The following is a 26,726-nucleotide window of genomic DNA, read 5'->3' as shown; positions in this document are numbered from 1 at the left end:
AGCAGCTATAGTCTGGATCGAACTCTGGCACTGTAAGGCAGCAACTCTACCGTTGTGCCACCATGCCGTTCTTATGGGAGAAATTCTAGAATCACTTTCTCATCATCTCTTCTGTGTCACAAAGTTTGATAAAGAAATTTGCAGGATGCATTTGTTTCAAGTGATGGATTTTCTGACATTGTGCAATGTGGGGCCTTTAACTAATCAAAAAGTTACTGTTCACAATATTGAAATGCCGTATTTCAAACAATGTTAAAGTCTAATTCTTTTCTTTGTTTTCTTCAAGGTAAAAACTTGTACACAAATGAATATGTGGCGATTAAATTGGTAAGTTGGTAATTATTATAGATGCTGCAGTAACTGGACCCATAGTAATCAACTGTTTGAATTTTTGTTAATGGTGTGCAATATTTGTTATTAATTTGTTAAAAATCGCCATAATAGAAATGAAGTCAGCAGTACTCCAGATATCCAGATGAAGTGGTAGTTGTATTCAGCAGTTGTGCTTTAATACTTAGTCGAAATAGAGGAAGGTGTAATAAAGATTGGGGAAGTGGTTTAAGTTAGAACTTTATACACCATACAATTAATCAATATTCTGATGATATTCTGGTGTTTGGAGATAAAGGATTAGGTTTTATTGTTGTTTCTCAGTTGTATTATTGGTGCACATCTTGGTGTTATCAATGAAGGAGCAATTTTGTCAATTTTTAAAAGCAACATCATAGCAAATGTTATCCAGGAGAGGTTCAACATGTAGATTTGGTGTGGCAAGCTAGTATGACAATTTGGATTGATTAACCATTAACCTGTTGCAATGTGCAATGTGTAAAATATGTGTGTTTCGTTAACTAAAAAATCCCAATAGTTCATTTGCTTGGTTATTTAAGTGCATCTGTTTCTTTTGAAAATATTTTTTACATCTTTGCTGAAATGTTTTCTTTGATGTTCATAACCCCTGTTGTTTCTCCAAGTTAGCTCCCTGTTTTTAAAATTCCACCCTTGTTTTCAAATTATTTCTGGGTTATCCTCTTCTACTTTGCTAACCTCTCCTTGCCTGTGACTTCATGATATTTTCCCAGTCTCTTAAGAATACCCCCGTTTTCTTCACCACTTTGTTGGAAGCTTTGATATTTTCCCCATGAAACTTCTCATCCTCTGTATAGCAATTTCTCCCTTTTTGACCAATGCTTTTTTGTATGACTTAGAAACATAGAAAATAGATGCAGTAGTGGGCCATTCGGTCCATTCAATATGATCATGGCTGATCATGCAAAATTAGTACCCCGTTCCTGCTTTCTCCCCATATCCCTTGATTCCGTTTGCCCCAAGAACTTTGTCCAAACTCCCTCTTGAATGCATCTTTGTGCCAAATTTTGTTTCTTTGAAATATGTATTGACATTCTACTATGTAAACAGTTGCTCTATAAATATTGTTATTTTGTGTGATTTAAAAAAAGATGAGAATTATTCTTTATTTGGGTGGACATTTTTAATGGGAAACCGAATGATTAATTAAATATCTTTTCCCCATCCAGTATTTCCCATGTTTGGGGTGGATGAACAAATAAATAATGAATTCTTTGCAAAGATCGCTAAGAACCAGGTGAAAATTCTCAACAGTGAGCCATACCTTAGAGTAAATGGAGGTTTAAACTGGGGCAGAAAAAGAGGCTGAATGTCATGGGGAAGGTGGCAAAATCTCTGAATTCAAGTATGTCTGGTGAACATTGCCGAAAGAATCTGTTACAATTTTTGTAGAACTTGTGTTTAATGTAATATTTTGTGATTTATCATGCTACATTTTAATTTTTATTAGTAGATCAAAGCATGAGATGATTTTTGTGTTTGATAACCTCTGAGATTCTGAATAGAACAGTACAGCACCAGATAGAGGCTCTTTGGCCCACATTGTCTGTATCACGCATGGTCAAGTTCAGCTAATCTCCTCCGCCTTCACATGATCCATATCACTTCATTCCCCACATATCCACGTGTCTAAATAAAAGCCTCTTCATCACCACTATCACATCTATCTCCACCGCCACCACTGGCAGTGTGTTCCAGGCACCCACCACCCTCTGTAACAAAACAAAAAGCCTGCCCCACTTAAATTGAATTTGAATGTGAAACTTAAGATGATCAAGTAAATCTTGATTGAGCTCAGCCCAACTTCAAATCCATGTTTGAATGAAAATTAGCGTCAACATCAGATCATGCCAGCAGTGTTCAAGAAGGAACTACAGATGTTGGAAAATCGAAGGTACACAAAAGTGCTGGAGAAACTCAGTGGGTGCAGCAGCATCTATGGAGCAAAAGAAATAGGCAACGTTTCGGGCCAAAACTCTTCTCAAGAAGGGTTTTGGCCCGAAACGTTGCCTATTTCCTTCGCTCCATAGATGCTGCTGCACCTGCTGAGTTTCTCCAGATCATACCAGCAATTGTTTCTGGGTAGATTAGTGATGTTTCCAGGAAGTCATATGTGCATTTTACCTTGGAGCAGCTTTTTTTTTTTTTGGTCCTGGCACCAGTTGCACAGCAAATTACATCAAATCTCATGTGTTGCAAGTTTCTCCCACTGCCAGCAGAAATTGGACTTTTTTGAGAGAAATCTACAACATCTATGATTAACCCCCAAAACATCCCAGAATCACTTTTTGTCGGATTTGAGAACAAGATGGCAAATCAACACTCTGCACAAAATCTTCCAGCCTCCTGTTTAAATGGTGGACTTGTTAGCTACAGTAAATTACCAGGCTCCCTTCAATGACTGCCACCTTTCTTATTACAATCATTTGTCATGTGTAGGCAATGAGCACTGGTTCGTTGATCAGCAGTGAGCTTATAGGAGCTACAGTGTGTACTTTGGGCCAGTTGATTGTGTTGGGAAGGTGTGACAGGGAGCATCACAGCCTCTCCCTTATAGTTCCCATCCCTTCATGTCAGCCTTTCTTGGCCCTGAACTAACTATCGCTGCAATACAGAGCATTCTGAAAGTGAGAGCTCTACAATGTAGATCCAATATAACATACCAAGATCCATTTTGCTCAGATTCATGCACTGAATGCTATGTTGATAGTTTTTGCATATCTTGGGAATCTTTTGCAAATGAAGGCCGGCTGATTATTGCGTCAGGGTAGCATAAGTAGAATTTCATCTGTAATTAAATAACCCAAAAGAGGAAACGCAGTTTTTATTTCAAATGTTAAAATTATTAGGTGTATATGAAGGAACTGCAAATGCTGGTTTAAATCAAAGATAGACACATAATGCTGGAGTAACTCAACTGGACGGTTTGAAGAAGGGTCTCAAACCAAAATGTCACCCATTCCTTGTCTCCAGCGATGCTACCTGTCCCACTGAGTTACTCCAGCATTTTGTGTCTATTAAAAATATTATAATTTTTTAACAGTAGTTAATGTATACTGATTTTAAAATGTTGTTTCTTATTAAATGTTTGAAGCTGATAATTTACTGAAGGGTGTGATGATTATAATTTCACTCCAACTGGAACACTGAGATGTTCAACAGGGTTATTATTTGACTAAGGTTATTTGTGTTGCGTAGGTAATTTTATTTTGCAAAGCGAAGTCAAGTTGAGTTTATTGTCCATGCACGAGTACGGTGAAGTGCAATTATAATGGGTAATCTTGCTTGCAGAAGCATCACATGCACGTGGACTTATAAAACACAAATGATAAAGTATCCATAAATTACCTATACATTGTACGTTAATTACACAAATTCAACAAGACAGTGAAGAGAGAAAGACTGCAGAAATCAAGAGATTAATGGACAAATATACAATTAGGAAGCATTCACAATAGTGCAAGAAGTGTTTCCTAGTGTTCCATTGCAAAGGTAGGATTAAGGTTGTGCAGGTCAGTTCATGAACCTGATAGTTGTAGGAAAGAGGCTGTTTCTGAACATGGTGGTGTGGGATTTCCGTCTTCTGTACCTGCTGCCTGATGGTAGCAGAGAGAAGGCATGGCCTTGCATCCTTTGTAATAGAAATTTATTGAGTTAGTTCCTTGTAGACTTTGGTGGGGAGGTCTGTGCCGATGATGGACTGGTGTGATCACAACTCTGCAGTCTCTTGCTTTCCCATGCATTGAAATTACTGTACCAGTCCATGGTACAAACAGTCAGGATATATTCCACAAAGCATCTGAAAAAGTTTATTAGTATATTCTGTGATATGCCGAATTTCTGTAAACTTTGAAGAAAGTAGAGGACCCCGTCCAACACCTGCGAATGTTAACGCCCAGGAATTTGGATCGATAACTATCACCCACCAACCAACGAATGAAAACTGGCAAGTTGTTTTCCTATTTCCCCTTTCTGAAGATTAGTTCCTTGGTTTTATTGATATTGAGCGAGAGATTGTTATTGCAGCACCACTCATTCAGTGTTCTGTCTCTCGCCTGGATGCTGATCATCACCATGCATATTTGGCTGACGTTAGTCATGTCTTTGGAGAATTAATAGTTGGTATTGAAGCTGCGGTTCGCCACACAGCCATGGGCACAAAGAAAATTTGTCAAAGAGCTCAATACACAGCATTGAGGTGCACCTGTGTTGATTGTCAATGAGGAGCAGATGTTACTAATCTGCCATTGAGAGAGCATCTGTTGTAGACCTGTTATGGCAATAGACAATTTGAAGCTGATCCATGTTATTTCTGAGGTAGGAGTTGATTTGTGTTGTAACTAAACTCCAGAAGAACTAATTATGGTGGATGCCAGTGATAACTGACTACAGTCATTGAAGCAGGAGACCATGTCCTTGGCCACCGGAAAGATGGATGCCCTTTTGAAGCAGGTGGGAACATAAGACTACAAAAGAGCAGGCAGAAGATGTCCTTGAATACTCTAGCCAGTTTGTCAGCCAGTTGCATCCTCTTGGGCAGACGTTTGCATGGATTCAAGTCAAGTCAAGAGAGTTTATTCCTTCACCCTCCTGAAGGCTGCTCAGAAATTCAATGTCAGAGACTGAGGCCACTGGATGGTGAGGGCATTTAGGGGGCTCGTGGGTAGATGTGTTGCTATTCACCAAAGCGTGCCTAAAGGACATTGGTCTTATCTGGAAGTGATACGTCATTGTCACTTATGCCACCCAGTTTTGCATTGTAGGTGGTGATTGTGTGCAAGAAACAACTAGGGGCAACCCAAATTACTTCACAAGTGATGCATGTGATTGAAGTGAAAAATGTAATTACGTGCAACTTGAGTTTCTAGCCCAGGACATGCTCGCCTCCTCTCGCACCAAATCTACACCGACAAGTGATCACATGTACACATATTCTATTCTGGCACACTAGGGACAATTTTTACAGAAGCCAATTAACTGACAGAAAACTCATACGGTCACAGGTAGAACGTACAATCTCCATTAAGACAGCACCTTTAGCCAGGATCAAACCGTGTCTTGAGCACTTGTAAGGCAGCAACTCTATCACTGTATTACTGTGCCGCCCCTTCTAGTTTGTTGGCGTATGGAAGATTACGATTAAGGCCACCTTAAAATTTAACAAATTGGATAGATGTTGCACCAGGTTGCTTTCTCTTTGTTTGAAACATTACAGTTCTGAACAATGTTTTTATCCACTAAGTTGTTCATCCCAGATTCCTGAACTGAGGAGACATTTCAATTGATTAATTGGCTATAGGCCTGCTTGGGTAAGGACAGCACATTTCAAGTCAACTTAACTTTCCTCTGCTGTAGGGCATGAACGAGCCAGTTACGTTTTTTATAGGCATCGGGCAGCTTCCTGGTTACTTGTATTGAGAGCAGCTTTTTTATACCAATTTTTTTTAATTCTGCTCTCTTAAATGTCCCAGATACCATGGTGAGATTTGAAGTCCGGTTTAATAGTGTACACTTGTAGTTTAGTAATTTAACTATTATGCAATTCAGCTGTCATTAGAGACACGCTAATTCAAGTCCTCAATCTGTTATGGATGGCAAAGGAAAATCTTCTGCAGTACTGTTATGCAATAAGGTAAAAGTGATTTGTTCGGTCACAAAAGCAATCATCTTCTGAAGAATTGTCTAGTGCACTGAATTGATAATGACACAAACTCCAGTACTAATTAGGTTCACTGATGAATGTTTCAATTTGATCTGAGGCTGAACTAAGATACAATTTCAAGCCCTGTTCAATATGTGCCAGGCATAAGTGCATTCAGCAACCCAAGTCAATGCAAGGAAAACAACATGAATTGGTCACTCATTTGGCCACTCATTTTTAAATGTGAGGCTCTAACTATCTTGTACGTAAATTTTAGATGTGCTTGGCAACCCGGTCAATTCAAAGAAGTGAAATTTAAAAAATGTTAGAAATACTCATGGAATATTGTCTGTGTTGCAACCTCTTGAGTGGTGTCCTTGCTGTAATCTGGTACCTGGAAGTTGTATAAAAAATGAAAACAGGAAAGGGTTATAAATGATCCATGTACACATGTTTCTATTAAACACTGCTGTTCAACCTTATTAAAACTATGACCTTGCATTTATATGTTTTTAACATAGTAAGATATCCCTACATTATTTTATAACCGATTGCATTTCAATGTATTACATTTTTTTACATTAATTGATTGACATGGCACAATGTAAATTCTAAAATTACCCAGGTTTACAGTCAAGTTTCTTGTTTGTGTGCTTAAAGTAGCTTTTTTTTTGCATTTAGGAACCAATGAAGTCCAGAGCACCACAACTTCACTTGGAATATAGATTTTACAAACAGCTGGGATCTGGTGGTAAGTTAACGGTCTGCTTTAGATATATTTCCATTCAATATTGTCGCTTTGTTAATCAATGACCTTGAAGAATCTTGGTAACAATTTTTTGTAAAACTTATGTTGCAATGGTATTTAATAGGATAATTGTTTGTCTAAATTGCACTAGAAGAGAAATAGCAGACCAGCAATGAAAGTTACAATTTGGTTTTTGCAACTTTGTTGGTTTTGTTTAATGCCTTAATATAAATCGAGTTCAACCGTTGGTTCATAAAATTAGTTTGAAACAAGCAGATAATGCAGCAAGTGTTTTCTGTCTGGCATACAGCTAGTGCATCGGGTGCTAATGTAATTTGTTTGTTAGTGAAAGACCAAAAGGTTCTGATATAATTAAACCTTGAAATAGGGAGGAAATATTCTTTGAAGTGAATCTGTATAATTCCAGTGCACTTGGCATTGAACAAAAATACACCGGTTCGATCTTGAATGCTGGTTTATAACTTGTTGAGCAGTAATGGTATAAAATGGAAACAAGAGGCAGCAAGAGTTTTTTGTGGAAGTCTCCATAAGAATAGATACAAGTTAACCAGTAGATGTGTTTGGATTTCCAGACGATATTCAACAAATGCCTTACACTGTTGGCATGGATAAAGAATTTATTAAAAGGGTAGTGGTGTGGGGGATGGTTCATTGTCACGTTGACAACCCATGACCAAAACGACAACACGGGAGTCAGTATTGAAGTAGACAGTACATATTAATGCATTGGAAGAAAGAAACAAATGTATGGTTACCAACGTGTAATAATGCAAAAATAGATAGGAAGGCAAACGGTTTATAATAAGATATTAATTATTTAAGAGTATAGACCAAAAGCTGGCAAATTGAGTGCAGAGTGGGGAAAATGTGTTCATTTTGGAAGGCATATCTATGCAGATGACACTAAAATTTGCAAATGACAGTACATGTACAAGCTACAGAACAACATTAAATAAGTAACAAGTAAATGGACATAAAGTCATATCATCGAATGATTGTGCTCCGATGGTGGTCAGGAAGACCAATTAAGGAATAGTAAACATGATAAGGCTTGGATGAGCAGCAGGAAGAGATGCTTTATTTTAATGCATTTAGATTAGAAACATAGAAACATAGAAAATAGGTGCAGGAAGAGGCCATTCGGCTCTTCGAGTCAGCACCGCCATTCATTGTGATCATGGCTGATCGTCCCCTATCAATAACCCGTGCCTGCCTTCTCCCCATATCCCTTCACTCCACTAGCCCTTAGAGCTCTATCTAACTCTCTCTTAAATCCATCCAGTGACTTGGCCTCCATTGCCCTCTGTGGCAGGGAATTCCATAAATTCACAACTCTCTGGGTGAAAATGTTTTTTCTCATTGGGAATCAATTAGAACGAAGCATAGATATTATATCTCACCAAAATCTGAAGTCTTGTTTAAAGGTTCAAAGGTTCTTTATTAGTCACATACACAAATTGGTGTTGTGAAATGCGTATTGCAAAACAACATAACAATAATAAAGAAATTCAACATAAAAAAACATCCCCCCACAATGGTTCCCAAAGTCCAGTCCCCATCCCCCATGTCCACCCATAGTCAGGCCTATTGAGGCCTTCGCAGTCGCCTTTACGGAGGCCCGATGTTCCAGGCCGTTCTCGCCAGATGATGGTGCTCCGGTGTCGGGAGAATCCTCACAGCGGCTTGGGAAACTTGGAATGGCTGCTTCCTTACCAGAGACCGCGGCTTCCGAAGCCAACAGGCCGCGCTGGATGGAGCTCCACCACTGGCGATCCCAGGCTCCCGATGTTAAAGTTCAGCGCCGCAGCTGGCCGCTCCACAGTCCCGCAGCTCCACGATGTTTCATCGGCGGTCTTCAGCTCACCGCAGTTCCAGTGCAGTGACCCAGGCAAGGCATTGCCCGCTCCGCGATAGCGCTCCAGCATTGTGCTGAAGCCGAGGATCTCGGCGGTCCCCTCAGGAAACGCTGCTCCAGGCCCGCTGGTAGGACGCGAGGGCGGGTCGAAGGTGCTTCCCGGAGAAAAGCCGCCTCTCCGACCAGGTAGGGACCCTGAAAATCTGTTCCCCCCCCCCCCCCCCCACCCCCCCCCCCACCCCACATAAAAAAGACTAGAATTCCGAAAAACAAAAACTCAACTAACTAAAAATAAAAAGATGAAAAAGTGGACAGCTGCAGGCTGGGCAGCCATACCCATACAGGACGGCGCCCACTTTAATAATGTAGACTTGTAGTTTAGTAATTTAACTATTATGCAACTCAGCTGTCATTAGAGACACACTAATTTAAGTCCTCAATCTCCTCAAATTTTATTTGCATGACAACAATTGAGCGATGCAGAAAATGAATTGAATTAAGGAAGTGACTGATTGCATCTATGGCTAGTTCAGAGGTCACCATGTTGAATTTGCAGCAATAAAGCAATGATTTGTAAAACATTCTGGATTATTTCAGGACCACGCTGTGCTGCACATGAGCTATCCAGGGTTAACTCGGATCCACTTTGTTCTGACAATTAACCATTGGATTTTCTTACCGATCTATTGAAAATGGAGTGCGGCAGGATTACTAATAGTGTGAAAGCAGCAGCCCTTTTTTTTCAGATGATCCTAAGTTCTGCACCCAAGCATTTCCAGTTTCCTACAAATATTGACATAGAGGCGAGGTTTGATCCCTGTGTCGGCTACTGACAGTGCAAACTGCAAATTTCCTATCTGCTGTGTAGGTGGTGGAATTGTTGCAACAGAAACAGAGTGCAGGTTATTGCTTGAGTAATATTTAATAATTAGAAAGAACAAAATACTGAAATACTTTAAATGTAGTATCTTATTTAAACCAAATTTCTGTTTGAGGGGAAAAAAATATTTGGGAAATACTCCATTAAAACTAGAAATGTTTATCCTGGAATAAAATGAAATGCGTCATCAAATGAAAAATAACGAGATTCCCTTCTGCAATATTACCAGGGGGGCAGTGCTGCCGGAGATCACTGGCACCTCTGTAAAACAAAAGCCAAAATAAACAGCGGGGAATTTTAACTAGCGGGTTTGTGGTTGGGGAATACCCATCACTACTGAGGTTCTCTGTAGGAGGAGGGGGAGCAGTAGGACCCAGCAGAGTCAGACCACGTGCTGTCTGCATTGTGGAGGTTGTGGGCCTGATGCTGAGTCTGGAACTCTGGTGAGGCGACTGCTCTGGCCTGCTGGTGGCTGGTGGAGAGGCGAGGGTCGGCAAAGCCCCCACCCCCCCCCCCCCCCCCCCCCCCCCCCCCCCCCCCTCCCCAAGCAAAACCTCAAATGACGCCCCTGTTTGACAGCTCCGGCACCTAAAGAATTAGCACTGCAACACTGAATATTACTCAAACAAGCAGTAATAATTTGTTCACTGCTCAAATTGCTCAACACAACACTGCCCAGTCCATCATCAACTCTGACCTTCCTTCCATCGAGGGGATTTATCGAAGTCGCTGCCTCAAAAAGGCTGGCAGTATCATCAAAGACCCACACCATCCTGGCCACACACTCATCTCCCTGCTACCTTCAGGTAGAAGGTACAGGGGCCTAAAGACTGCAACGACCAGGTTCAGTAATAGCTACTTCCCCACAGCCATCAGGCTATTAAACCTGGCTCGGACAAACTCTGAACATTAATAACCCATTATCTGTCATTTTGCACTTTATCAGTTTATTTATTCATGTGTTTTGTTGTCAATGCCTATTATGATCTGTGTGCTGAAGCAAAGCAAGAATTTCATTGTCCTATCAGGGACACATGACAATAAACATGAACTTGAACTTCCTACTCAATAACTGTGGCACACACATAGGCAAATTCCGGCTTCAATAGTTGCTCACTGGTCTGTATGGAGAGGTTCTCAGCTTTGGGTCCAATTGCAGATCATACTTGGAGTGGAGCATTCACAAATATTTTGGTGCCTGCTCTTCCCATCGGTTAAGTATTCTGTCTATTCAGTGTTGGTTACATTTTACTCTGAATATCAAAGACATTTTATCAAAAAATGTTTTAAATTATTTATTCAAGACAATGTTGCATCCTTAATTATGGGAGAAATATCTGTAAGAATGTATTTATTTACATTTTAAATTAATTGATAGTCATCGGTTATTTACTGCTTCTGGAAAGGTTACCAGAAACAATAATTCTTACTCGTGGATGTCCTCTCTATTGAACAGAATTTAAAGACTGCAAGGTTACCAAATGGACACTGAACAGGGGACTGATCTTCATCACTTTCATCACAAAGTGTGCGGGATAATTGTATAGAGTCATAGAATGATACAGTGTGGAAACGGGCCCTAGCTACATGTCCTAGCTACACTAGTCCCACCTAGGGATATTGGGATAAGTATGAGTGGCATGAGTATGGTACGAGTGGCTTGCAGTCTACTTGACCTTGCCCTCGCATGCTTGCTTGATCACTGCCCAGTCCTTGTGTGAGAAAATCCACACGTTCATCATGTGGATTACAGCTGTGTGAAATGGGGCGATCAGATCACTCAGTCCAAAACAGGGCTTTTGAAAGGCTCCACGATCATCAAATACCACAGATATCAGCAGTCCTCTAAATATAAATCATCTCTTCAGCACCATCCTGCTTGGAAACCAGAATTATAGATGGCTGGCCTGAATAGTTGCCCAAAAACAAAATATTGTGGATGCGAGAAAAATAATAAAAATAAAAATGTAACAAATACCCCTTTAAGTCAAGGAAATAGAGTTAATGCTTATGAGCAACAGATAAAACTGCTGATGTTTGAATCTGCCAGGATTGAGAAATGCTGGAAGAACATAACCCGTCACACTGCATCTGTGGAAGGAGAACAGTTTTGATGAACGGTCTTTGGAATGAAATGTCAACTGATTTCTCTTTGCATAACTGTTGCCTGACTGGTTGAGTTTTAACAGCTTTTTTGTTTTTGTTTAATATACATGGTCAATAGCCTTTTATCTGAACGTGTGCTTATAAAAGGCCGTTAACCCAAAATATTAACTCTTTTGCTCATGATTGATCCTGTCTGATTTATGTTTTGCCGGCATTGTCTGTGCTTGGTATGTAATGTGTACAACTTTACGACCTTTCAGTATGAAGCACCCAATTATTGATATTGCATGCATCAAACAGCAAAACTGGTTGCCTGTCCACATTTTCAATCTCAGCCAAGACAAAGATAAGCATTCAAAAACATTTTTTTTTTTGCACACAGGTCTACTGAACATGTTTCAGTGTTCCAGTTAAGAGATAGAAATGTACAGGCAATTTAATTTGGCTGATCTAGCACTCACAGTGAGGAGTCTCATTCTCCATCAGCCAAAATGTTCCCGTACTGTTGTAATATAAATATCTATTCAACAGCGTGGAAACTTATCTGAGTATGTCCAAAGCTCAAGAAGTAAGATAAATCTAATCTGACTCATTTCTGACTATTGGCCTCCACACCACCATCAGTAAAATATGGAAAGAATCATTGATTTTATGTTCAAATAAAGCCATTAATAACCTGCATACGGATGCTGAGATTAGGTTCTTCTGGAATCACTTGGCATAGGTCTAATTTGTCCTGAGGTGGGTGTGGCTGCAAGAGCTGATCGCCAGCAAATAGGCAAACAGACGGTCTTTGGAAGGCAGCCTATGAATACAGCTCCAATATGTGTTAGCCTATTGTATAAGGTTGTCTAGGTCTGTCCCAAACCATTGGGCACGTTTAAAAAGTTTGAAAAGTTTGAACACCAAAATAATCTCTGCATGAGAAACACATTTTTGGAACTCAAATAATGTTATAGAAGTTTAGAAGGATGATAGGTTTAGAAGTATGAGAAGGGATCTTATTGAAACATATAAGATTATTAAGGGTTTGGACACGCTAGAGGCAGAAAACATGTTCCCGATGTTGGGGGGAGTCCAAAACTAGGGGCCACAATTTAAGAATAAGGGGTAAGCCATATAGAATGGAGACAAGGAAACGCGTTTCTCACAGAGTTGTGAGTCTGTGGAATTCTCCGCCTCAGTGGAGGCCGGTGGAGGCCAGTTCTCTGGATACTTTCAAGAGAGAGCTAGATAGGGCTCTTAAAGATAGCGGAGTCAGGGGATATGGGGAGAAGACAGGAACGGGGTACTGATTGGGGATGATCAGCCATGATCACATTGGATGATGGTACTGGCTCGAAGGGCCTACTGCTGCACCTATTGTCTATTGTATCTATTGTATTGTAATACCAACGGTGCATGTATGAAACAATTCAAGTGGAACTATTCTCTTTGCTTACTAAACACACTTTTCTGTTAATAAACTTCTGCTTCATGGATAGTGTTTGTTCACGCGGAACAGTCAGATGAATTTAATCTGATCACTTTCTTCCACTGCTGTGTCAGAGTGCAGTATATTTTACTCAATCAACAGTAAGATCAATGGAGATAACATTTTTCTTATTCCAAGCAATTATTTTTTTGCATCCTTGATGGATGCCTTTTGATATGGATTCATTAACAGGACGCTGCTGTACCGTGTTATCAAAATATGTGGGTTTGGACGTAATCTGATAAGTGGCAGTTTTTATGAAAGTTCAATTGAAATGTCTGAGATGCCCTTTTGCAGTTAAGCAATCTATGGGACTTCATAGGCTTATTTTTCATTAGGGATTGATTTTTTTAGTTAGTCAATTATTTTTATTTTTCAATTTATTCTCACATTGAATGGTAATGCTTGACTTGGGCAATTTATTTGCACGTGGTTTGATTTGCTCATTTGCATAAATAACCTCTTAACAAAATAATGCCAGGTGGGCAAACTTTGTCTCAGGAGACCAACTGAGGTGATGGTCAGAGAGCTGTGCAACACGGAAACAGACCCTTCGGCCCAACTCGTCCATGCCAACCAAGTTGCCCAATTATCCTAACCCCACTCCCCTGCATCTGGTCCATATGCCTCCAAATGTTTCCTATCCATGTACTTGTCCAAGTGACTTCTAAATGTCTTAATTATACCCATCCTCACCACTTTGGCACATTGTTCCATTGATGCATGCTCTTCTATGTGGATAAAGTTGCCTTTTAAAATCATTCCCCTCACCTTAAACCTATGCCTTTGATTAGCAATGTTACAAAATTTTGAGATTTAAAAAATCAAGTCTGCAATTTATCCCACCAGATAAAGCATAAAAATAAGTTTAATTTGACATCTAATTCACTTTCATATCTCAAGTATTTAAAAAGTTATGGCCATTTTCGTACTTGGAAATTAGCATCTTGTTCCCTATTGATTTTCTATGAACATAACAAAAAAGCTGTGATCGTGGACAGTCAAAAGCCCATAACTTTCTTAAAAATTAAGAGAACTGAATGAAATTTTCAGTTATCATAGATTGAAGTATTCTGAAACACATATAAAATAATCTTACTTGGATGACCTGAAATTAAAACATATAATTAGTTAGTTACCCAATTGTAGCTAATTTCACTTCAATTACTAGATCTAAACATCTATCCATTTCTTAATAAATGATTAACATTTTTAAATAGCCTAAGTATCCAAATAATATTCACAAATAATTCACAATAAAACATGATTTTTGTCTCATTGACATTAATTTATAGGCCAAATGGAAGGAATTTAGTGTTCAATTACTGTAAATTAAAGTCCATTTAAATCAGCTTTCTAGTGGGTTCCTGTGAACGCGCTGGTTTAGAACGTTCACATTGCGCTAGATTTGTGCCCTCAAATGCCCAGAAAAATACTGCGGGATATAATGGGCCCAAAATTAGCTACTCGCAACTTTAAACTTTGTATAAAGGGATCTTAAGAAGCCCTTTTTAATGTAAAAATAAACAGCCTGCCTTCTGTTGTCCGCTGTATGAGATCCGGCCGTTTTGCCGGCGGTCGGGGGTTTAGAGGTTAATTTTTAACCTACTATAACAAGTATAGAAAGCCCTTAAAACTAAAAATAGCTCCAGCTACGGAATCTTCCAGCGATTTTTCGTTAATAATTAACTAGGCTGAAAAACCTCGATTTGAACAGCCTAGTGAAAAATCGCGTTTTAAACCCGCCCCCCTCTAAACGGCGCCAAAATCGCGCACACGGGCTGGGACAGATTTTCAGCGACGCTTCAGGTAGGCTTTGCAACATAGCTAATTTGATTTTAGACTCTCCATCCTGTGAAAAAAAATTGTTGCAATTCACCATATGTGTGCACCTCATGATTTTGTCCACGTCAATTCGGTCACCCTTCACTCCTATACTCCAGGTAAAAATGATTCAGCCTCTCCTTTTAACTCAAACTCCAGCTCTGGTAACATCCTTGTTTTCTACGCTTTCCAAACTAATGACACCCTTGCTTTAGCAGAATGAACAGAATGGTTCACAGTACTCCAAATATGGTCTTATCAACATGTTGCACAGTTGTAACCTGATGTCACACTCCTGTGTTCCAAATGCTGACTGATGAACTCAAGAGTGCAAAATACCTGCCTCACCAATTAGCTTGAAGGTGGAGGGTTGTCATCTCCATTCACATCTAAAGGATTAATATTAATAATAAACAATAGACCCATCTCTGATTGCTGTGGTGCACCATTTGTTACAGGTCTCTAGTCAGGAAAACAATCCTCCACTACCTACCTTCTTTAGTCAGAGGGTGTTGAGTCTGGAATTATTTGCCGTGGAGGCGAAGTCAGTAGATATTTTTAAGGCAGAGATAGATAGATTCTTGATTAGAACAGGTTTCAGAGGTTATGGGGAGCAGGCAGGAGATGGGGTTACGAGGGTGAGATAGATTAGCCATGATTGAATGGTGTAGTAGACTTGATGGGCTGAATGGCCTAATTTGACCTATCACTTATGAGCTTATGACTTTATGACAACTGCTCACCTGAGCTATTGCCTTAATGTAACTTCCACATCCAGGACTTGTTCAGAAATCAGGTATTTCTTCTTGGTTGGATGTGCTGGAAATGTAACTGAAGTTTACCAAGGTATTGCTTGTCTCCTTGTGGAATAATGTGTACGTGATTGTGCTGATGGTTAATAAAATCCAAAGTATGTGCATTAAATGAGCTGCTTTTGATAGAAAATCATAACAATATCTCACCAACTCTAGCTACATATTGTTTATCAAGACCAGATTATATTCCTTAGTTTCAAAGGAAGATAAGTTTGTTGCTATACTATAAACCAATCACTGCATATCCCTGACATGATCATTCCCTGCCCATCATTAATACATTTCTGTGTGTAGCTGTAGATAGCAGGGAGTCATTTGACAGCAATCTTATAATGATGAGTTGAATTATAATGTTTAAGAAAAAACTGCAGATGCTGGAAAAATGAAAGGTAGACAAAAAAGCTGGAGAAACTCAGCTGATGAGGCAGCATCTATGGAGCGAAGGAATAGGCGGCGTTTCATAGAAACATAGAAACATAGAAATTAGGTGCAGGAGTAGGCCATTCGGCCCTTCGAGCCTGCACCGCCATTCAATATGATCATGGCTGATCATCCAACTCAGTATCCCGTACCTGCCTTTTCTCCATATCCCCTGATCCCCTTGGCCACAAGGGCCACATCTAACTCCCTCTTAAATATAGCCAATGAACTGGCCTCAACTACCCTCTGTGGCAGAGAGTTCCAGAGATTCACCACTCTCTGTGTGAAAAAAGTTCTCCTCATCTCGGTTTTAAAGGATTTCCCCCTTATCCTTAAGCTGTGACCCCTTGTCCTGGACTTCCCCAACATCGGGAACAATCTTCCTGCATCTAGCCTGTCCAACCCCTTAAGAATTTTGTAAGTTTCTATAAGATCCCCTCTCAATCTCCTAAATTCTAGAGAGTATAAACCAAGTCTATCCAGTCTTTCTTCATAAGACAGTCCTGACATCCCAGGAATCAGTCTGGTTTCGGGTCGGGACGCTTCCTCAGACTGATGAATTATATGTTTATTTGGGAAATTACAGACATGGAGATTATAAGTATGAACCAAACACAGTTTGTCAGTCGTTAATTTCTGATGCAGCAATTTGGCAGGGTTGGAAATTGCTCTTGATGTTGTGCAAATTTTCTATCTGAAATGTTTAAAATACAGCATGACCCACATATTAATCAAGGGCTTGATGTTTGCTGACAAGACCAACTTTTATTCCCTATCCCTAATTGCTTCTGAATTGTCAAGACCGTTTAAATCAACCACATTGGTCTATCTGAAGTTGCACCTTGGTCAGTAGGGTGAGTTAACCCTTTACGACAATTTTGTAGATTTCCAGTCACCATTGCAGAAAATCATTTTTTATCCCAGATTTATTCGATTACTTGCATTCAAGTTCCCTGCCATAATTGGAATTGAAAATGGCTTGGGATCATTACTCTTATTTCTCTGCATATGAATCCAAATACATCTCTAAGGAGAGAGAAATAGAGGTAATACCACTATTTCAGCTCAACGACATTTCATTAGAACCTGACGAAATGTTATTAATCTGAATTGTTAATGGGTTCTCTCTCCATGGAAGCTGCCTGACATGAGTGTCCAGCAATTTTGATTTATTTTAGTTTTCTAGCTTCAGTTTTTTTTTAGTTTTCAAATTGGCCACTGTGGTACTTTGCCTTTGTTAGGATAAAATTATCAACAACAGTCTAGGGGGAAAAAAATCCCAAGAGATGGAAAATTTTAAAAAGGTGTTTTTCACTGAGGTGGGACGTATATGGTAAATTTTTCCTGTCCCACATATGTTGCTGCTGTTTTTGATGCATTTCAGTTGGTTGATCTTGAGAGTGCAGAGTAGTGTTTCAAAATTTGACACCAAGCTCGGAAATGTAACCAACAGTGAGAATAATAGGCTGGTAGAATTAGTGGATGTGTAGCATGTGAACTTCAGCGAGAAATGTATACGTTTTACAAAATGTAAATGGGTATCGCACATCATATTCTATGATTTTTGTAAGGAGTACAAGAGAAAATTGTGATACGTTAGGATTTATCAGTCTATGAAGAACATGGGTCAGGTTAACAAAACATTCAGTAAGGCCTAAATGAAATCCTGAGCTTTGTAAGTTCAGTGGGGAAAAAAAACTAGAAATTACAAATTAGTTTGACCCAGGTTCAAATATTGTATCCAAATTCTGCATGTGGAAAGTTGTGAAGGCTTTGGAAGTGACTTCAGTAGAAATTTACTTCACCAAAGAAATATATTTGGTCATTTTTGCAATCATTAAAAGTAAATATCACTTTTCTGCAGTTTTGCTTACTCAGCACAATTTGCTATAAGTTCCAGTATTTTTGGTTGGGTCTCATACAGTGGCATTTAAGATGCCTGTCACTCAAACAGGGCATCTGTGTTCTACTCGGGCTGTCTCCTGTATTTTCATGTATAAATCTACCAGTCTAACCCTCTTTCTCTCTCCCTTCCGTACTTGTCCAACTAACTTCCCGTTAAGTACATTCACACTGTTCACTATAACCACTTCTGGTGGTGGCATGTTCCACATTCTAACCACTATTTGCGTAAGAAAAATTCTTCTGAAACCTTGTTGGATTTTTTTTTGATGATCTTAAAATGGTCTCAGGTTAGGTTGTATCCCACATTTTATCTGCTTCCTCTGTATGGAAAAACATAACTAATTTTAATGAACTTTATTAGGTTACACATCAGTCTCCCTGAGAAAAGAACTCAGTGGTGCAGTTGGCTCACAGTGCCTGCGACTGGTTTGATCCTGACCTCGGGTGCTGTCTGTGTAGAGTTTGCATGTCTTCCCTGTAACTTCGTGGGTTGCTCCGGGTGCTCCAGTTTCCTCCCATATCCTAAAAAAATGTGAACGTTTGTAGGTTAATTGGTCCCTGGAAAATATGTCTATGGATTTTTATTTTGGCAAGAAGAACAAGGAGAATTTTATAATTAGACTAGACCAATGGCAGACCCGTTGGGTCTGCTCCCCCAACGCAGCCGTTCCCTACCCGTAGCCGTTCCCTACCCGCAGCCCCCACGGGAGACGTGGCCCTCGAACTGAAGCCGTTCTTGAAAGGCCAAATTAAATGGCGTCTCTTGAGGTTGAAATGCGGGCGCCAGCAGCCGTTATGGTCACTGGCCAGCAGGAGGCGACAAAAATGAGTGAGTGTGGGGGGGGGGGGGGGGGGGGGGGGGGGGGGGGGGGGGGGGGGGGGGGGGGGGGGAGGAGAAGGATTTGATCAAAAACGTGTACTTAAAGGCGACGAAATGTAATGAGGAGCGGATACTTAGAAAGAAAAGCGAAATCTCCACCGAAATGGAAAAGACCTGGGAGATTGAGCGTCTGGATTCGGCGTGGCAGTGAATCAAAGGAAGAAATTAAAAGGATCCATTCCGATTGGACATCTGCGAGCATCGGCCATTCCGATTGGACATCTGCGAGCATCGGCCGTTCCGATTGGACATCTGCGAGTATTGGGCACGAATCAAAAGGCAGAAAGCCAGTCGTCAGGCACAGAGTTTTAAAGATAGATAGATAATCCCCTATGAGTAGAGCCTACATAAAATAGTCATCCTTTTCCCCTTGAAATGTTCTCTGCTCATTGTGCATTGTGAATTATGATTAGCTTGGTGTGTGAGCTTAGTTTCATTTTAGTTTGTCACGTGTACTGAGGTACAGTGAAAACCTTTGCTTGCATGCTAACCAGCCCGAGGAAGGACAATACATGATTACAGTGCAAGATAAAGCCAGTGAAGTCTGATCAAAGATAGTCTGGGGTTCCCCGATGAGGTAGATAGTAGTTCCGGACTGCTCTCTTTTGTTTCTTCCATTCATTTTTTTTTTTTTCATTTTAATCGGCTTGTGCAGAATCACCTGAACTGATTCACACATCTGTAAACATTCCATGGTTCAATTGGTCAGCACTGGAGGACTGGAGAGTTGCTGATGTGGTTCATTTAAGAAGGGGAGAGAATCCAGGGATTTGTTAGCCGATGAGTGTCATGTCAGCAGTAGGGAAACTATTGGAGAGGGTTCTTTGGGACAGGATTTACTCCCATTTGGAAGAGAATAGGTTAATTAGGGCAGTCAGCATGGCTTTGTACGTGGTAAGTCATGTCTTATTGAGTTGAGGTGCAAAGGTGACTAATATGGGTAGGGCAGTGAATGTTGGCTACGCAGATTTCGTAAGCTGTTTGCTCATGTCCCCCATGGTAGGCTGATCCAGCAGATTAAGGTGCAAGGGATTAAAGGACATTATTGTATGGATTCAGAACAGCTCATTGACAGTAGTCAGAGGGTTGTGGTGGAAGGATGATATTCAGGCTGGAGTTCTGTCACCAATGGAGTTTCACAGGGTATGCTGGTACCACTATTATTTGCGATATATAAATGACTTGGACGTAAATGTGGACAAGGTGTCATCTGCAAACTTACAAACCAACAAGAATACGGCGGGAAATAGATCGGCTACAGAAATGGCGGAGAAATGGCAGTTGGAGTATCATCTGAGCAAGTGTGAGATGTTGCATTTTGGGAGATGAAATGTAGGGGGAAAATATACAATTAATGGCATGACCTTACCAGCATTGATGTACGGGGGGAATCTTGAGGTCCAAGTCCATAACTCCCTGAAAGTGGCAACACAAGTAGAGTGGTGAAGAAGGCATATGGTATGCTTGCTTTCTTAGATTGGGGCATTGAGTATAAGAGTCAGGAAGTCACCATGCAGCTTTATCGGACTTGGGTTTGGCTGCATTTTGAGTATTGTGTGCAGTTCTGGTCGCCCCATTACAGAAGGATGTGGTGGCTTTGGAAAGTTTGCAGAGGTGCTTTACCAGAATGATGATATAACCATATAACCATATAACAATTACAGCACGGAAACAGGCCATCTCGGCCCTACAAGTCCATGCCGAACAATTTTTTTTCCCCTTAGTCCCACCTGCCTGCACTCATACCATAACCCTCCATTCCCTTCTCATCCATATGCCTATCCAATTTATTTTTAAATGATACCAATGAACCTGCCTCCACCACTTCCACTGGGAGCTCATTCCACACCGCTACCACTCTCTGAGTAAAGAAGTTCCCCCTCATATTACCCCTAAACTTCTGTCCCTTAATTCTGAAGTCATGTCCTCTTGTTTGAATCTTCCCTATTCTCAAAGGGAAAAGCTTGTCCACATCAACTCTGTAAACACTTGCCCAGGAGAAAGTAACACTTCATGTGAAGCAACCTTAACAATTAATCAGCAAACGGAAAAAGACTGAAGATGCTGAAATCTTGAGCAAACATCAAACATTTGGAGGAACTTAGTTGGTCAGGCACTAGCAATGGAAGGAAATGGGTCAGGACCTTTTTTTCAGACCATTCAAGGTAGAAAGATCTTGAGTCACATTTTGACAAAATATCATGTTACTTTTAGTTTTGATTTAAATGCTTATTTACACTTTTATGTACATTGCTGATTGCTGAAATGCATCCAACAGCTTCAACATTTCATCTTGGTAAGTCAAACATAAGCATTGTTGTGAAGTTTAAAGTCTATTTTCTTTATCTAACTTAAGGGCCTGTCCCACTGTACGAGGTAATGCAAGACTTCTCCTGAGTTTCGCCTGAATCGATCTCAGAAAATTACCATTCGTAGGTACTCGGGGCACTCGTAGACATTTTTCACACTGTTGAAAAAACTTCATGAGCTTACCGCGTTTCCCAAGTACCTGCCATTAGCTATATGAGCCGCTGAGAGACGTCCCAAACCCCGACGTACCTGCTACGTACATTCTACGTACTTACCACAAGTTTTTTTTATACTCGGGAGAGCTCTTGGTTAAACTGGTATAGTGAGACAGGCCCATTAGTGACCTTTATCTGCATGTAATGTAAACAATTCTGAAACAATGGAATGTCCTTCGAAGCTGGAGTAATTTAGTGGGTCAGGCAGCATCTCTGGAGGAAAAGGATAGATTACATTTTGAGTCGGGTTCCTTCTTCAGACTAAAAGTAGACGGTGGGGGGAGTGGGTGAAGAGCTGGAGGGGAGAAAAGACCAGGGGAGTAAGCTAAAATATAGAAACAAAGAACTGCAGATGCTGGTTTCTTACATTGAGAAACATAGCTTTAAAAGAGATCACTTTGTTATTTAAGTTAGATATGATGCATTTATGTATGTATGTATAGATTAAATGTTTAATAGCTAAAATCGAAAATATTTTCGTTTTGTTCTCTTGTGCTCTTGAAATGCGATTTCTTGAAGGAGGGGAGCATAAATAATGAAATATTTGAAGGGAACTGCAATTGTCATGGGCGATTTGGATGAACAAAACTGGCAAGGGTATCAAAGTAATAGTAGTTGTGAAGTGTGTCAGGGATTACTCACGAGAGCAGGATGTGACTGAACTAACCCCAGGACAGGCTATTTTAGATTTAGGCGTGTCCAATGAGAAAGGAATAATAAGGAATCTTGTGGTTAAAGGTGTACTTTGAAATAGTGACCACATAGAATTTGGTGCACATAGAGGCTTGGCAGCAATTTATTCCAATGAGATAATGATATTCCATGTAAAAGAAGTGCAATCTGTGATTAACAAAGTAGGTCAAGGATAATGTTGAATTGACAAGTAGGCCATACAAAGTGTGAAGGGCCACAGGACATGAAGACTTTAGTAGAGAGAGACTTATGTGATAACATAACAAATAGTAAGCATTTCTATGAAAATAGGAAGAAGGCAGAAATGATAAGTGCGATATCTTCAGAAACCAATGTTGCTGAATGAACAATAAGAAACAAATAAATGGTAGAACAAATTTAATATTTTTTACATCAATCTTCACCATGGAGGACATTGCAAGTACAGGTCCTCGGCAGGTTACATCAGTGTTCCATTCCTGGGAACTGGTTTTGATCCAAACAATTTACAGTTTGTAACTGCGGCTGTGGACAGAGTTCGCACATATTTTAAAATACTTGAAGAAGTGGATTGTCCCATTGGAATAGATGGTCTGGAGAAGCATTTTAAACCTTCGTTACTCATTTAAAATATTTTATTACACACAAAGTTGTCAATGCCATTGCCGGTTTTAAAAAGAATATTGGTGTTGGCTGAGATGGTATGTCTGGATAACATTCACAAAATGGACATCAACGTGTTGACTTGGATGTTTATATTCTGGATTCTGGATTCAATAATTCAAGCCGCTATGCAGTCCTGCAGCAGCCAACTAATCTATCCTTCTGGTCTCCCAGATATTAATTTTCGACGTGGTCAATGGTGTTTAATTATCATTTGTACTAACAAAGGAATAATGGAATTCTTATCTGTAAACATGATGCACACAGATAATCTATAATAAACAAAAAAATCAATAAATTAATAGCCACAACACTCGTGCAAATAAGACTGTGCATGCACACTGTACACAGATGTGTGTAAACTGGGGATGACTTTTATCCCTAAAGTAAGAGATGGAATTATTTTAAATAATATGGGGGAATTTATAAAAATCCCAATTGTAAGAAATTAAGTATGAGAGAAACTCGCAAAGCTAAAATGAACAAATTGCTGGAAACTAACTGCAACCAAGGGTTTGAAGAGTTGGCAGTATATAAAGTGGATAAATGGATTTAAAAACGTTCAACGCTTGTAAAACTCCAGGCAGGTACCAGAAGTTTTTTTAAATTCCTGGGAACCCATCATCTCCAAGGACCATAAATGGAGGGGAGGGGGAGGGGGAGGGGGGGGGGGGCATCATCGCCTTCACAAAGGCACAACAGAGGATGTACTTCCTGTGGCAGTTGAGGAAGCATAATCTGCCACAGGCAATGATGGTCCAATTCTAAACGGCCATCGTAGAGTCTGTCCTCACCTTCTCCATCATGGTCTGGTTTGGCCACCAAGCGCGACATCTGGATGCTGCAGCGAGTCCTCCGATCAGCTGTGAAGGTTATTGGCTGCAACCTTCCCTCCATTGATAAACTGTACACTACAAGAGTCAGGAAGTGAACGGGTAAGATCATCTCTGACCTCTCTCACCCTGGCCACAAGCTCTTTGAATCACTTCCCTCTGGAAGGCGACTCCGGACTATCTAAGCTGCCTCAGCCAGACATAAAAACAGCTTTTTTTCCACGAGTAGTAGCTCTACTCAATAACCAAAATTCTGTAGCCTCCTTTTACTCTGGTATTTTATTTAAATCACATGTTAGAAACATAGAAACATAGAAATTAGGTGCAGGAGTAGGCCATTCGGCCCTTCGAGCCTGCACCACCATTCAATATGATCATGGCTGATCATCCAACTCAGTATCCCGTACCTGCCTTCTCTCCATTACCCTCTGATCCCCTTAGCCACAAGGGCCACATCTAACTCCCTCTTAAATATAGCCAATGAACTGGCCTCGACTACCCTCTGCGGCAGAGAGTTCCAGAGACTCACCACTCTCTGAGTGAAAAAAGTTCTTCTCATCTCGGTTTTAAAGGATTTCCCCCTTATCCTTAAGCTGTGACCCCTTGTCCTGGACTTCTCCAACATCGGGAGCAATCTTCCTGCAATCTTCTAGCCTGTCCAACCCCTTAAGAATTTTGTAAGTTTCTATAAGATCCCCTCTCAATCTCCTAAATTCTAGAGAGTATAAACCAAGTCTATCCAGTCTTTCTTCATAAGACAGTCCTGACATCCCAGGAATCAGTCTGGTGAACCTTCTCTGCACTCCCTCTACGGCAATAATGTCCTTCCTCAGAGACCAAAACTGTACGCAATACTCCAGGTGTGGTCTCACCAAGACCCTGTACAACTGCAGTAGAACCTCCCTGCTCCTATACTCAAATCCTTTTGCTATGAAAGCTAACATACCATTCGCTTTCTTCACTGCCTGCTGCACCTGCATGCTTACTTTCAATGACTGGTGTACCATGACACCCAGGTCTCGCTGCATCTCCCCCTTTCCCAATCGGCCACCATTTAGATAATAGTCTGCTTTCCTGTTTTTGCCATCAAAATGGATAACCTCACATTTATCCACATTATACTGCATCTGCCAAACATTTGCCCACTCACCCAGCCTATCCAAGTCACCTTGCAGTCTCCTAGCATCCTCCTCACAGCTAACACTGCCCCCCAGCTTAGTGTCATCCGCAAACTTGGAGATATTGCCTTCAATTCCCTCATCCAGATCATTAATATATATTGTAAATAGCTGGGGTCCCAGCACTGAGCCTTGGGGTACCCCACTAGTCACTGCCTGCCATTGTGAAAAGGACCTGTTTACTCCTACTCTTTGCTTCCTGTCTGCCAGCCAGTTCTCTATCCACATCAATACTGAACCCCCAATGCCGTGTACTTTAAGTTTGTATACTAATCTCTTATGTGGGACCTTGTCGAAAACCTTCTGGAAGTCCAGATACACCTTTATCAGTTTAATTGATAATGTTTAATTATGAATGTTTAATGTTTTATGAGTCATTCCTAACTGTCACTATGTCATGTTGTTACTTGTAGCGGAGCACCAAGGCAAATTCCTTTTATGTGAATACTTCGCCAATAAACTTATTCAGAATATAAAAACAACCAATGTTGACCCCAAATTAACTTTAATTTAAAGTTTCCAATGTTGGGTAACGTTTCACACTTTTCTTCCCTCCCCAGCCAATTACCTCCCTCTGGCTTTACTATACACAACTCTTCAAACTTGTCCCACACTTTCCTTCCTTTCTTTCTTATCTTTGGCCTTGTTCCCAGAAGCTGCCTCTCACCCCCCCCCCCCCCCCCCTCCCTCCCTCGCCTGTGTTGATCTATTATCTGCCAGCTTTCTTCTCTTCGCCACCCCCCCCACCACCCTACAATCAGACTGAAGGATCTCGACCTGAAACATCAACTAACCATGTTCTCCAGAGATGCTGCCAGACCAACTGAGTTACTTCAGCACTTTGTATCTCAAGTTCAAGCGAGTTTATTGTCATGTGTTCCAGATAGGACAATGAAATTCTTGCTTTGCTTCAGCACACAGAACATAGTAGGCATTTACTGCCTTTTTGTATATTAACCTGCATCTGCTGTTCTTTGTTTCTGTTTCTTATGTTGATCCCCTTATGGATAAAGGGACAGACTAAAGGTGGGGAACTATAGTCAAGTTAGAACAACAGCAGAGGGTGATGGTGGAAGGTTGCTTCTCAGCCTAGAGGCCTGTGACTCGTGGTGTGCCTCAGGGTTCGGTGCTGGGCTTTTACTGTTTGTCATTTACATCAATTATTTGGATGAGAACATACACAACAAGATCAGCAAGATTGCAGATGATGCAAAAGTGGGTGGTTTTGCAGATGGTTGTGAAAAATTGCAGCAGGATCTTGATCGATTGGCCAGGTGGGCTGAGGAATGGTTGATGGAATTTAATACAGAGAAATGTGAGGTGTTGCATTTTGGAAAATCTAACATGGGCAGGACCTACACAGGGAATGGTGAGAATCTGGGGAGTGTTGCAGAACAGAGTGCGTGGTTTCTTGAAGGTGGAGTCGCAGGTAGATAGTGTAGATTGGTTATTTCCTGCTAACGAATTCAAAGGTATCAAAGGTATTTTAATGGTCACATTCACATACACCTAGGTGTAGTGAAGTGAAATGCTTCTTGCCATTTTGCAGCACAAAAAGAAGGAATACAGACATAACATTAATAAGAGTTTTAAACATAAAGAACATCCTCCCATAATGGTTCCCATTATGAGGGAAGGCACAAAGTCCAGTCCCCTACCCCAGTTTACCCATAGTCGGGCCTATTGAGGCCTTCACAGTTGCCTCTATGGAGGCCCGATGTTCCAGGCCGTTCTCGCCGGGTGATGTTGCTCCGGCGTCGGGAGAGTCCTCTCAGCGGCTTGGGAACCCTGGAACTGCCGCTTCCGTAATGGAGGCCGCGGCTTCCGAAGCCAACAAGGCCGCGCCGGTTGGAGCTCCACAACTGGCGATCTCATCTAGAGATCCCAGGCTCCCGGTGTAAAGTTCAGCGCCGCCGC

General features: G+C 40.8%; 1 protein-coding gene across 11 annotated transcripts in view; it reads left to right on the top strand.

Annotated features, from left to right (window-relative positions):
* The window catches only part of LOC129695798 (casein kinase I), a 207,850-nt gene that overhangs the window by 61,061 nt on the left and 120,063 nt on the right, over positions 1-26,726 (top strand). For all 11 annotated transcript variants that reach the window (XM_055633116.1, XM_055633114.1, XM_055633115.1 and 8 more), the window contains exons 3-4: positions 287-327; positions 6,692-6,761. In XM_055633116.1, coding sequence (XP_055489091.1) covers positions 287-327; positions 6,692-6,761 — 111 coding nt within the window. The remainder of the gene's footprint in view (positions 1-286; positions 328-6,691; positions 6,762-26,726) is intronic.

Source organism: Leucoraja erinacea, chromosome 3, assembly GCF_028641065.1.
Source record: "Leucoraja erinacea ecotype New England chromosome 3, Leri_hhj_1, whole genome shotgun sequence".
Lineage (NCBI taxonomy): Eukaryota > Metazoa > Chordata > Chondrichthyes > Rajiformes > Rajidae > Leucoraja > Leucoraja erinaceus.
The sequence above is the reverse complement of the archived record's forward strand: the minus strand, read 5'-3'. Positions and strand labels throughout refer to the sequence as shown.